Consider the following 13,427-nt stretch of genomic DNA (forward strand, 5'->3'; position numbering starts at 1 on the left):
CTGGCAGCAGGCAGGTGTGGTGCACTTGACAAGTCAAGGCACGATCCTTTGAGTAGCTTAAAAAATATCCCACTTGGTTTGACATAAACAGTTTCTTTATGTTAGGAAATCCTGGTGCAGTATCACATAAACTCCCACGACAAAGCAGACAGGTGAAGACACCTTGGATGTGTTTCACCCTCGGCACGCTGCCTTCTGCACTCAGCCTGGCTTTGTGGAGGATGTGCCTGCACTTCCAAGTGGGAATTAGCCTGAAAGAACTATTTGTGGTGTTTGATAAGTTAGAATACCTCATTAAAAGGATTAACATAAAGCAGTGACTGCAGTATGATTTAGGAATATAACGGGGCAATGATAGAATTCTTGGGGTTTTTATTTTGCTTAACACAGTGTTTGGTTGCAGCACTGAGTGACTCAGGTGGTATCACAGACAATATGTTGCTTTGCTGGCTTTATTTACACAGCTTTGTCTTAAGGTAACAGAAGAATAAGAAAGAAATGGGGAAGTATAATGTGATTATAAGATGAGCTTTTGTTTGATGCAGTGAGGGCAGCACTCAGGATTCTGAGCTTCTTGGTGTGATGAGGGGTGGGGGTTTTCTTTCCCCTCTTTGGAAAAGACCAGTATTGAAATACTGCATAACTGACAAATTACTGTTCTAGCTTACAGTCTGTACAATTAGAAATGCAGGCAGAAATTTGCTTCTTTCTGTTTCAAGGATCATTTTCATCCCATTCCTTTAGTCTTGAAAGTTCTCTAATTAAAGCAGTTATGGGAGCTAGTGATATCATTAAAACTATATACTTCTGAAGTGTCCTTTTAAAATAATTTCTAAGTCTCTCTGTGTGCCAGAGAATTAGCAAGCACAGTATGAAGAGTGTGTATCTGACCCAGCAGTTTTTCAGCAGTGAGCCATGTGTGCTGCTTCCTGATGGAATGCTTCCTGAATGTTTGCTCTTCCAGGCACTGTTGTTTCTGTGACCTCCTCTTTCCTCTTGTCTTTGTGGCAGAGAGGGGTATTGCTCCTGCAAGTAGCAATAAGAAAGCATTAACTGTCTTTAGAACACTTTATTGGGGGTTTGTTTTCATTTCATTCTGGCTTTCTGTCTCCTGTTTTCCCTAATGGAGATAAACTGAAATTACAGAGGCCAAGCTGACTGTGCATTTCAGGGAATTGGAACAACACAGTATTCATCACTGTAGGGAACTGATAGCCACTACCCAGGGAAGTCTGATATTATCAGTGTAATTAATATCCTTATGCTGAAGCAAAGCTATCTTGAATTTACTTTTCAGCCAGTATTTATTTCCGGTTTTGCCTGGAGTCAATAAATCATGTAATGAAGAGTTTCAGGGTTTGAAAGGAATAATTTTCTGCTTAAATGATTCTCCTGAAGTGATGTTTATTTGTTGCTGAAGTTAATTGAATGCTGGAGGTGGATTTCTAAAGCTGCAGACTGCATGTCCTGGGATATATTCTCTCTCCTGTGTTGTGTAGCACATCTTTGAACAGCAGTTCTTTTGAGGCAGAAGAATTACTCTGTGCAGGTCACCAGACTTCATGCATGAAGAAATTGTTTTGTATAATCATCCTTCTGTCTCTACAGGTCACCCTAAAAAACTGCTTGGCAGTTTATCTTGCAGGTTACTTTCTATCAGGATTTGCATATTGTTTGATTTTTGTGCCTTACAGGATGTGGCTGTTCTTGTGGAGATAACTGCAGGTTTCCATTGCTTAACTTTGTGTTGTGTTTAAGCCTTACACAAGACTTGCTGTACTTTTGGCTATTGAGAAACTGTATTTCCAAGTTTTAATTTAAAATTGCACTGTCTGAGTCTCGCATTAGAGATGATTGTTATGCCCAGGTTTTAACCCCCTGCTCTGTTTAAAACAGAAAACCTTTCTGTGCAGTAAATGTGTTTGTGTATTCCATCAATTCTTTTGACACAGTGGGGTGGCTGTTGTGCTGTGGGAAGTCCACAGCAAACTAGAGAAACAAGGAAGTACAAGGTTACTTCAACTGAGATTTTAGTTCAGGCTTGTATTTCTAAATAATAAGCTGCTTAGAGGACGTGCTGCCTGTTCTGCTTAGAAGGCTAAATGTTGAAATGATGGCATTGCACATTTCTTTTCATATATTTGGTACTAATGCCCAATGTTTTATTTCCTCAGTGCATTGGTTATTGCTGCAGTATTTGATCGTGATGTTAATTGCAGAAGAGCTGCTTCTGTAAGTTACCACATTCCAGCTTACATGACTCTGTTACTTTTTGTTTGTTTTCATTTAATAATTTGTAGACTTAACTACATTGAGCTGCAGTAGAGAAGCAAAATATTAAGTTGGGAGCAAAAAAAGTGTTCTTTAAAAATCCTTAGAAGTATCATGTGAATTTAGATGTTAAATTATATAATCCACAGATGCACATCTTGATTTATGGCCAGAGTTAACAGTCTGCTGTATTGCTGTCATGATGATCAAGATAAAGTATCTAAGGCAGAGTTATTTAGCATTTTGTAGTCACAAGATCACAGACAAAAGGGTCCTACATAATACAGATATTGGCTCTTTTGCAAGCTCCAAGCTGGTGAGTTTTGTGAGGTTACACTTTTCTGGTTGTGCGTCAGCTGTTACCCTTTAATCGTGGCAAGCTGAAAATTTCTAGAATAATCTCTCTCCTTCAAACATATTTTCAGTTGTTGTATAAAACTCCTTCCATAGGACTGGGAATTTTTAAAAGAAAGTGACAAATCCATTAGGCAGGTACTCTTGTGTAGTGAATAGAGCTGACACCAAAGTATATTCTGTGGGAACTTTTTTTAGAAAATATTTCTGTTGTTGAGAGTTGAGAGCAGTATTCTTAAGAGAAGGGAAATGATGGAGAATTACAGATTTCTATAGTTAGAGAATTTGAGAAGAAGAAAGAATGGACATCTTATCTATGAGAATTTAAGTCTGTGTGTTGTAGATACAATTCATACTTTTTTTTTTTTAAAGAAAGCAAGTTCAGTATCTTTCAACAGATAAACCAAATTATCTTATGCAAATGCAAAAAACTCCACCCTATAACTGTATGAACTCAAACCAGGACCAAAGAGTGTCTGCCAAAGAACCAGATGTCCCTGTTCTTGACAATAAATGTCACTGTGAATGTGTTTAAAAAAAAAAGACAGCCTTTGCAATACTCACCTTACCAGGTCTGTCCGATTTTTTGACTGCAATTTTGAAAGCTGATGTGTTTATAACATCAGAAGGGTTTCTCAGGGATACCTGGATAGCATCCTTACTTTTTGTAGCCACACCTCTGCTGGTGAGTTGAAGCTGCTGAATGAAGCTGCAGCGTAATTGCTGGGGAAGTGAGTCAGTGCTTGAGCAATCCCACCACGGCTCCTGGGTCTGGAGGTGCTCAGACCAACACAAGCCAAGGTGCTGCAGGTTGCTGAGGAGTGCCAGAACATATTCTTCTCATACTGTACAACTAATGAGTATCAGCCATGCTACTGCCCCCAGACTTCAACTCCTACATTTTAGAAACTGTAGAATTTGTTGTTCTTGGCTAGTTTAAGTCCCTTTATTCAAATCAATTCCTAAGAGGAATTTGCTTTCCTGAGAGCTGCACAAAACATTAGGGAGCAGAGGTGGTGGACAGTGAATTAGTTATGTGATCCCTAGGAACTGTCCTTGGAATCAGGGTTTATATATACACAGAGGAGAAATCTTTATAACACAATTGCCACTACAGGGGTGCTGCTTACCTTTGGTAGCTTGATTTAATTGTCCTCTGTGATCATCAGTGTGCTTCTACACTTAAACATAAACTGATAGTTTTACCATGAACCGTGTGCTAAACCAGCACTGTTGACTAAAGCTGTGAGCTTAGTGCAGCCTGTGTATGTGTATTTCTAATGAGTACAAAACCCAGCACATTCCTCCTCCCTTTCCTCTTCTGCTGTAGCCCAGGCTCTTGAGCTGTCTGCAAGTCAGCTACCTCCAGTCTCACTAATTTTTTTCACTAGTGCTTTCTAATTCTGAGCTGGTCAAAATTTGGAATAGCTGTTTGATGGATAGTTACGAAATTACTAAAGCCTTTTCTCTTATTTTAAAAAGGCAAAGAAATATTTTGTGTTTACCAGCCATTACTACAATTTTGAAGAAAAATACCTGGGAGTGCTGAATATTTCCAATCATTACTACAGTTAAACACATATTTAAATAAACAACATGTTTTACTAGGTTTTCTATCTATTACAATATGCAATATATTATAATGCAGAGCACCAATAAAATAAAATGGTGAATAGAGACATTTTGAACCCTGAGGTTAGAGAGAATAGAGCAAGACTCTGCTTTTGAAGCTCCATGAGCATTCTGGGCTGGCTTGTGCAACTCTTTCATGAATAATCAGTATAAGGAGTAATCAGATGAATAAGTGATGTTGAATTGGACTCCATTCAGCTCTGACATCTCAAAGAGAGGTGTTTTTTTTTCCTCTGGGTTGGATGATAGTGTTTAAGCTATCTAGTTTAAAACAAAATATTTTTAGAGAATGTTGTCATATTTTTTCAGTTTTTGTGTGAAAGAAGAGCATTCAGGTTGCCAGACTAGTTGGTCACCTTGGTTCTGATCTCATGGAATCTTTAAATTAGTATCTTTGTATCCAGTTTTTCCATCTCCAGAAGGGGATTGTATAAAAAATGAAAAATTATTCTCACAAAACACTTGGAAGTATTTAGTATCTTTTAGGAATTTCAGGGCTTTACAGATTTTGTATCATTTAGGTACTTGTCTGAGCAGCACATTTTTAAATGACATTGTAATGCAGTGATTGATGAAATCCCTTGGATGTGATAGAGAATGGCATCCTCACTGAAATGTGCCTGTGCTGAGTAAAAAATGGGTCTCAATAGCATAAAACATAGAATCATAGAATTATCTGAGTGGGAAAAGACCTCTAAGATTGTCAAGTCTGACTGTTAACCCAGCACTGCCCAGTCTGCCACTAAACCCTTTAAACTGTGATTCTGGATACACCCGAGTTACCAGAAAATACGTTCTTCATCCCAAATACAGCTTTTTTTATGGAATGGGCTATAAGATTATCACCGAATTGTCTTCTTTTCACTAAAGGGGAGCTCAACTGCACAAATAGCTGGCTGCAGGTTAACGAGCTCTGATTGATCTCCAGAGGGTGCATAGCATAAAATACATCCTATGCCATCAGAAACGTATTGAGGGTCTCAGTAGCATAAAACAGGACCTGAAGCTGATGTGGAAACAGAAAGAAATGAATGCTGCAGAGTGACAGGCACCGATGTCCTGTCTGGGAGCGAGGTGAGGAGGGGAAAAGGCCCGTGTCAGCAGCTGGGCTGCAGCACCCAGCAAAGAGCAGCCCGAGGGCACCGCTGCAGCCCCAGCTCCTGCTCCCCAGCCGGCTGGATGCGCTGCCCGGGGCGCGCCGCAGCCGGGAGCCCGGGGGCACTGCTGGCAGAGGGTGGGCTCCCAGCCTGTGCTCTGTGTCCTGTGCTGCCAGCAGGAGCTGGATCTGCCCGGGCAGGTCTGCAGGGGCTGCAGGCAGGAGCCTGAACAGGCAGCAGCACCTCGGGAACGCTCCGGGAGGCTCCGGCTCCATCCCGGCTGGCGTCAGCCCTTGCTCCACCTGTAGAGTATGATCCTTGGGGAGCCAGCTGAACCTGTTGTGTTCACAGGTGGATTACCACAGGGGTACTGTATGGAGGGAATACAGAAGCTCTGTCTGTCCAAATTCTTGTGGCTTTTCAGTAAACATTAGGAACTTCCCCCCCGTCCATTAAATATCAGTTAAGGAGTGTCGTCCATCACTGCAAAGCTGTGTGGGCAGAGAGAGTGACAGTTCCTTGGAGGAGTGTCCAGATAACGATGATCTCCCCTCTCTGAAAAGAGTTAAAATTTACAGAAGCTTTTATTAGTACTTAGGATTGTATGTCCTTTAGAGGGATAGAAATAATGGGCTTTTTTGCAAGAGAGAAAAAATTCAAATAGGGAATTAAGTAGGTGTTCTTCTGTATGCCATACAAGTAGATTAACTTTATGGTTGTTTTCATTGCATTTTTGCACGATCTTGAGTTTATTTAGTGCAAAATACAAGAGATATACATGAATATTGTCTTCAAATTTTAAAAGTCCAGTGTTTCAGCATGCTTTCAGACATACCCTGCAGATAAGTATTGCAGTCTCAGTGTTTTTTTTGCCCGAAGTTTTCATTGACAAAGAATTAAACTTTGCCCACTCTTAGCAAATGGTGTTGAAGTCAGACAAGAGTGAGTTGCCTCAGTTGCTGTTGTCTACATCATGCTGTTGTTTCCATCCCAGGGCCAAGCCTTGTGTCACTACTCCCAAGCACTTGTGTGGGTGTGACGAGTTTAATAAAGCTGCATTCTTAAACTGCTGCCGTGCAACGTACGGCTTCAGGAGCAGCAGAACGTGGAGATGCAGAAACAGAAAAGCCCTGCGGGCTTGTTCTACTGACAAAGTTTACTTTATTTAAAACAGAAAAGCCATGGGTCATTTATATTGTTGTGTGTTTTGAATTCATCATCTGGTGTTTATCAAAAAGCAAACCTGACTCGTTTTGGTGTGTTTGTTCTCTGTTCCTCAGGCTGCCTTCCAGGAGAATGTTGGGAGACAGGTATGGTGACTTCCCTGCATCTTCATTCATTTGTGCCTTGGAGGTTACTGTAAGCATGGAGTGCCTAAAATCAAAATTAAACACTGTGGCTTTGGAAAAATTGAGTGAAAGAATGTCACAAAATAGTTGTTTTCATTTTTCAATTCATATGAGCAGCAAGTTCTTGTGGAATATTTTTCTGAGGTGTGAGTTTTATTTTAGTATTCCGGTTTGGGAAGAAAATGAGCTTACTGGTAACTGTCAGTCCTTCTGAAAAGCAAAACCAGCATTTGGGCTGATCATTGTACATCCTGGAAATTACAATGCTTTTAAAGCAGGAAAAGGGCAGTTTTTTTGGTTGTGGTTTTTTTTTTTTTTTTTTTTTTCATTGACTTTCTAGTTTTCAAGAGAAGCAGAGCAACTGAAGTGGGCTGTGCAATCATTGCTGCAGTTGGTACCACAGTAAACAAGGCTTAGGAGTCTTCAGCTCAATTTTTGGGCTTGTCTGTTGTATCATCTAGATATCTTGAGAAATCTGGTACTTTTGGAAGTACCCAAGTCCTTTGGTAAAAAGTATTGTGGTAGGTTCCTATGTAACTTAGCAACATTTAAGTAGTTAAAATCCTCAAGACAGCTTTGATTTGCAAGCTTGGAGGAGAAGCAAATAGGGCAAAGCCTTGGATTTAGTGATTTCTCACCAGGAATTGATAAAGCTGAGTGTACAACTAAGAGAGAGAGGAAGTGTGGGGGGGAATGGTTCAGTTAGCATATTCCTGTGACAGAGCAGGGCATGTGAGCATGGTTAAAGCACTGTTGTTATCAATAAGCTGCTCTTTAAGGGGTCTCTGTTAAAATGCTGTCACCTGGCAGCATTGCTGAAAATCTGTGTTCTGAACCAGAATATTATTCCTTTAGAACTCCAGCTGTTAAGCAATCCATTCATATTCAGTGTGTGTTAACAGCAGAGAAAGGGTGCAAGAACACGAGGAGAAAGAGGTTAGGGATTTTTGGTGACCTGACCCAGCTGTGTCTGTGATAAACAGAAGCCAGGGTGACTCTTCCCTGGGTCTGCAGTTCCTGCCCTGGAGAGGTTGGGCATCACACAGCAGCTCAGTCTGATTCCACTGCGTGAGGTGCTGAATGAAGCAAATAACACCTTACCCTGACTTAGCTCCAGGTGAGAGAGGGCTCCTGGATGCTGCAGGTTTAGAAGTGCTTCCATGTAGCAAAAATTCTGTGTTTTTTAAATTTCTTAGTCAGAGGAGTACAGTCCATGTTAGTTTACAGCCAGAAAGGTTCCTTACAGACTCTGCTTTGACCCACAAATGTGTGAATCGAACACATGATGATTTCAGCCTCTGTGTTGGCACACCAGCAGTGAAACAATGAGTTTTCATGGCATGGAGGAGCTGTCAGGCTCCAGTTGATTCCTGCAGAAGGTCAGAAGTTTTACTTGCTGAACCATTCCTTGGTGCCTAGGAAAATGGTTACTTAATGAGTGGATCCACCCTCTGGAGTTCTCTCCCTGGATGCAGTGTGTTGAAAGAGACACCCTTTCTCTGAATTGGAAGGAGCTAAAATATATTCTCCACCCGAGGTAATAATGCTGTTACTAAATAGGTGGAGAAAAAGGTTGCCCTCACTTGTTTCCTGGTTCCTGCCTGCTTCAGCTTTCCAATTCCACATGTCCCGAATCCTGAGCTTGTTTTTGGCCACAGAAGAAGCCATCGTAAGAATGCCACTTACACTGTGTGTAAATGGAAGCTCTGAAAGATCTGAAGAATTTTTCCGAGCACAAGTCATGAGAAATGCACTTACTTCTAATGACACCAACTTTTATATTGGAGAAGTTTGAAGTGTTCTGGGAGAATAGAAGCTGTTGGCTGTTCCTGTGAAGCCTGACTCTCCCGCTGGCCATGACCTCTGTGTTCCTGAACTCAGGAGTTCTGCTGTCTCACCAACAGGCTTGGTGCCACCCTGACCTTTGTGAGATGGCATTGAACTGGCACTCTCACAGCTGGGGAGCAAATAGCAAGGTCCAGCTGGCAGCTAGAATTCAAATTGTTTGACTGAGATTTTCTTTATGTAGTGTGCATCTTTATAATCTTCCATGTCGTGCTCTTTGGCCTTAAATCACGCTGAGGTGTTTCTCATGCACCTCTTTGCCCCTAATCAGAGTTTGTGAGGCTTTTGGACAGAGCATTCATTTTACCAGGGCTTGCAGGCCATCTCTTGGATAAGCCATAAATACTCTGTCTCTCCTTGGTCCAGATTTCAGGCTTTGTTTTCTTTGAGCACTGGAATTCTGCTTCCCAGAGCAAGACCTCGGCAGCAGCTGGCAGCTCCCATTGCTTCCAGGATAAACTGCTTTAGTGATTCAGGCTCAGATGGAGAGATACTCCCCACGAATTTTGCATGGCTGGATCCTAATGTGGAAGGGATGAGCGAGCTGTAAACAAACCTGCATCACATCCCAAACCTGTACTTCCAGGCAGCCTCATTGTTTTAATACCCTCTGAGTGTCCCTTTTGGAAGTGAGTGGAGTGTCTGTCAGCTGGCTCTTTTCCATTTGTTCTTCATTGTGCTTCATGGATGCTGTGCTGCCTCTGCTGTTCCAAAGCAGCCTTGCCCTGTGATGCTCTGGTAAACCAGACAGAGCCAATAAAATTATCAATATCTGAACTGGATTGCTTACATATGGAAATGCAGATTTCTAAGTGGAAATTTCATATTTAGGAGGATAATTTATCTTCTAGACACAGACTGGTTTGAGCAGTGATGGCAGAAGTGGGATCCTTCAGTACAATTCAGTGTTTCAGGCTTTGCTGGGAACCAGTGTTCATTTTAAAAACAAACAAACCCCGTTTTTTAGTTCATTAATGAGTCATAAAATACAAGTGTAAGTAAAAACTCCTATGTGTTCTACACGTGATGCATCTCTTGGTGCCTAAATCTCTAATTTTGTATTTCATTAAATTCACCTTGTGCCTTCACATAAACTGGAAACATGTTTATGTTTACCTAAATCCTTCTAGAGGAATAATTTTGTGGGTACATACATAGTCATGCATTCACCAAATATGTATTTTGTTATGACTGGGAGGTGGGAAGGGAGCTATTGCATAGGTTACTGCCTGCTGCCATTTTCTTGGGCTGTTTATCATTGACTCACAAGCAAAGTGAGGTATTTTGCTGTTTATATATTCAATATCCTTTATGTCCCTACTACAAATGATTTTACTATAAATTAAATTGTATTTTTTCAGTGCATGGGAGAGTAGCAGGAGATGTGTTTTCAATCATGTTGCCTATTTGGAATGTATTTCACATTTTAAAATAATAATATTTTGTTTGTAGGGCACTTTCCCCCATGGCATCGACATTCTCACTGCAGCTGATTATTTTGCTGTTGGTAACAGAGCTAACTGTTACTTGACTATAAGGTAAGTTTCCAATCATTGGTTTTCCTAAACAGGAGGGACTTCTTGTACATAATGAAATACTTGTCTGATTGCCTCACCTTGCTGAACATTGCTTAATACTGATGATTTTAAGTAAATCAAAACGGTGTTTTTATTTTTGCACCAAACTGATGATTGTGTATGAGGCAGAGTGAAAAAGTGGCCATGATTTCCATGACTATGAGGAGGAAGCAGCCAAGAGGCCGTGTTTGCAGGTGGCACAAAATGTCTAAGCTGGGCAAGATGAAGAGAGCTGTAGTCAAAGGAGAGGCTGTTGTGATGGCAGATAGACTCTGACGTGGGTGAAAAAGTCAAGTCATACCCATTTTAAAAAACCAGTTTGCCCAAGTTGTTGAATTTGTGGTCTGTGCCTAGACCTTCAGCTGGAGTGTTTGTGTGGAAAACAGCTGGAAGGCTGGCCACAGTGTGCAGCAATGTTTGAAAAACCAAACTGATCTCTGCAGTAGAGCAAATGGGAAATACCCAGACTGCAGTGGTGTGGTTATAAACAAGGGGCTTGTCCTGGAATAGTGTCAGCTCTGGACACACAGGTGCTGAAGTCAGGGGAGTTTGGAGCCAAACTGGGGGCAGTGGGTGGCCAGAAGGAGCAGAATACTGCACTTCCTCGAGAGGAAATGATGAAGAGCAAGGGCTGGTTCTGGCTTGAGTTGTCTCAGACAGAGTCTGGCCTCGAGTCCAGAGGCAAGGCAGGGAGCTCAGCACAGCAGCACCCACAGAGGGTGATTCAGCCCTGTTGGAGACAGAGCAGGAAATTGCCCCATGGGGTGGCTCAGGAGCCCAGCAGGTCAGAAAGGCTGGAGCAGATGGTGTCCTTGGGGAACAGAAACACCAGACAGGTACATGATGGTTCCTGCTCCACTGCTAGCTTTGTGACTTGAGATTTTTCAAGATAATTTGTACTGGAATCCTCTGTCTTCGCCTCAACTATTTTTTAATTAATCTGTCCACCTCCACATTGTCCCTTTTGTGCAGAATCATTTCAGTCTGTTCATACCTTCACCTTTAACCGACTGTCAGTCCTTCTGGGGTCCCCACCCTCCTCCCACTGCCTTCCCTGAGCTCCCACCTACGGGAGATGGGGAAATGCAGGAGCCTGGTATTTCCATGCTGCTCGAGATCCATGTGATCATGGAACCCTAGTTTTTTGTACTAAGAAAATTGAAAGCATTCAGAAGTGACAAAGCACTTTTTATTTTCTCTCTTGTATAATTCTGGCTTGGACACTGATTATGTTCTTCTGACCAACAAGTTGAACCACCTGTCATATCCCCCTCAGGGCTCAGTAGAGGGTGCTTCTGTGCCCAGTCTTGGCTCAAGTGACCAAGGTCTGGGCTGTGGATTTAAGGATTCCCGCTCTGATGAGTTCCATAGGTATCAGGATGGGAGCATGTGGCAGTATTTGGGTTTTCTCTTTGTTTGCTTCTGATTGCACACAGGTATATTAATGGAGCACTCTTGTAGCTGCAAAGTTAATCACTCATGTGAAAAGGTGAAATTAAGGTAATCCATGTGTCCCTTTGTGCCCTTTTGACACAAACATGTCCTGCTGACTGTTGGGCTTCCCCAGGTGATTTAACACTCATCAGATATACTGAAAAAACATTTCACTTCACTTGTGTTGACCTTGGCTTTCAATAGTTGATGCTTCTGAAGATTGGAAGGCAAATGTGGCTGTGAGTTAGGTAACTGCAGGCTCCTTAGGTAATTAGTGTTCCCTTCCATCTCACGCCTGAACTTTGCAGCTTTCACAGCTTTTGTCACAATTCACTTTTTGATTTTTATAAGGGACAGATTGAAAACCCATTTTCCATTTTGGACCATTGTATTTATGAAGATGTAGCACATTTCTGTAACTTAATTTTCCTCTCTCTCCTAGTTGGTATCAGTGATGAGTTTCTCCAATCTGAAATAATTATTCAAGTTAATATAAACATCTAGATTTTCTGGAATGTAACAGTGGGATTGAATGTCAAGCTTGTTGTAGGTATAGCAGCTTTTAGAAACAATCTGAAAGTTTTACAGAAGTGATTTTAAGGTTTTTTTCAGTAATTCAAAATATTTCCCATTCTATCATTCAGCTGCATCTCATTTAAGAGAAGGCACATTTAATTAATTTTTTGGTTGGTTTAAAACCAGAGAATTTAAATCTTTGGAGCAGGTTGTGCTAAAATGCACTCAGATATTGATTCTGTGCTCTCTCTGGACTATATTTCCAATCTGTATCTGCTTTTCTTTTTCAGTGTGTATATTGCTGGCTTTCCTGAGTATACACAGCCAATGATTGATCATTTAGTTAACATGAAGATTAACCACTGGGATAGGTGAGTTCATAAAATCTAATTAATATCCAAGAATTGACTGTTCTGCATATTGTGCTTTTGTAGATTATTTGTGTAAACTTTACTCACACCTGGGCTTGCAGTAGCATTTGACTGAAGGAGGCTGGGCAAGGAGTAGGTGATACCATCTGTACCTCCCAAGCAGACTGTCACTTAAAGGGATTAATGAATTTTGTCTTTTGGCCATGACCTCAATCTGTTAATAGATTAATAAAACCCATTTATATGGCATATAGTGTGTGTGAGGGGTAAACACTGTCACCATACAATTATCCTAATTAAAGTAGATTTCACGCATAGAGATGGTGCTTACTCACATTCAGTGTTCGTGAAGATTGAAAGGTGTACATATCACACAAGGGAGATTCTATCAGTGCTGATCACAGTTTGCATCATGAGAAATAATCACAGTTTACTGCACTGTCCCTACCAGTGCACAGAACAAGCCCTCAGGTTCCACCAGCCCCACTGGTGTTTTTCCTTGTCTCTTTGAGCTCTTTTCACTTCACTGGAAGCTGGCTGCAGGCTGGCTGCATGGCTGCTCTTTGGTTTTGTTGGCTTTTTCACAGGGGGGAGCATAGGATGGACAGAGAATACTGTAATTTTGAATCTTGCCAGGGCTTTGCTTGGGGGTTGGAGTCCCTTCCTCACTTTATTGTTTTAGCACATTGATTCTCCTGGATTGCTAACCCTCAGAAATGCTTTCTTACATCTGCAGTGTTATTCGAGAACTCTCAACCAAAGCTCTGCATAACATCACTCCCCGGGCCCCTGAGTACATGGCAAATGTGGGTAGGTACCAGCTGAGCTCTGCTCAGCCAGGCCAAGCTTAGGCAGAACAAACCTACCAAGATCTAAACATGCACCATGAGTTACTGAAAAGTAAGATCTCCTCTGTCACTTAATACAGTGTAGTGACCCTGGTGTCTTTATCCGTTTGCATGTTTTATGCAAACATTATAA

At 41.5% G+C, this 13,427-nt stretch overlaps 1 protein-coding gene across 1 annotated transcript in view; it reads left to right on the forward strand.

Moving 5' to 3' along the window:
- TBCD (tubulin folding cofactor D) overlaps positions 1-13,427 on the forward strand; it is a 115,207-nt gene that overhangs the window by 54,666 nt on the left and 47,114 nt on the right. Inside the window, exons 16-20 of the mRNA XM_069032803.1 lie at positions 2,175-2,232; positions 6,635-6,664; positions 10,001-10,086; positions 12,366-12,446; positions 13,183-13,256. Coding sequence (XP_068888904.1) covers positions 2,175-2,232; positions 6,635-6,664; positions 10,001-10,086; positions 12,366-12,446; positions 13,183-13,256 — 329 coding nt within the window. The remainder of the gene's footprint in view (positions 1-2,174; positions 2,233-6,634; positions 6,665-10,000; positions 10,087-12,365; positions 12,447-13,182; positions 13,257-13,427) is intronic.

The sequence above is a fragment of the Aphelocoma coerulescens genome, chromosome 18 (genome assembly GCF_041296385.1).
Source record: "Aphelocoma coerulescens isolate FSJ_1873_10779 chromosome 18, UR_Acoe_1.0, whole genome shotgun sequence".
In the NCBI taxonomy this organism is placed as follows: Eukaryota; Metazoa; Chordata; class Aves; order Passeriformes; family Corvidae; genus Aphelocoma; species Aphelocoma coerulescens.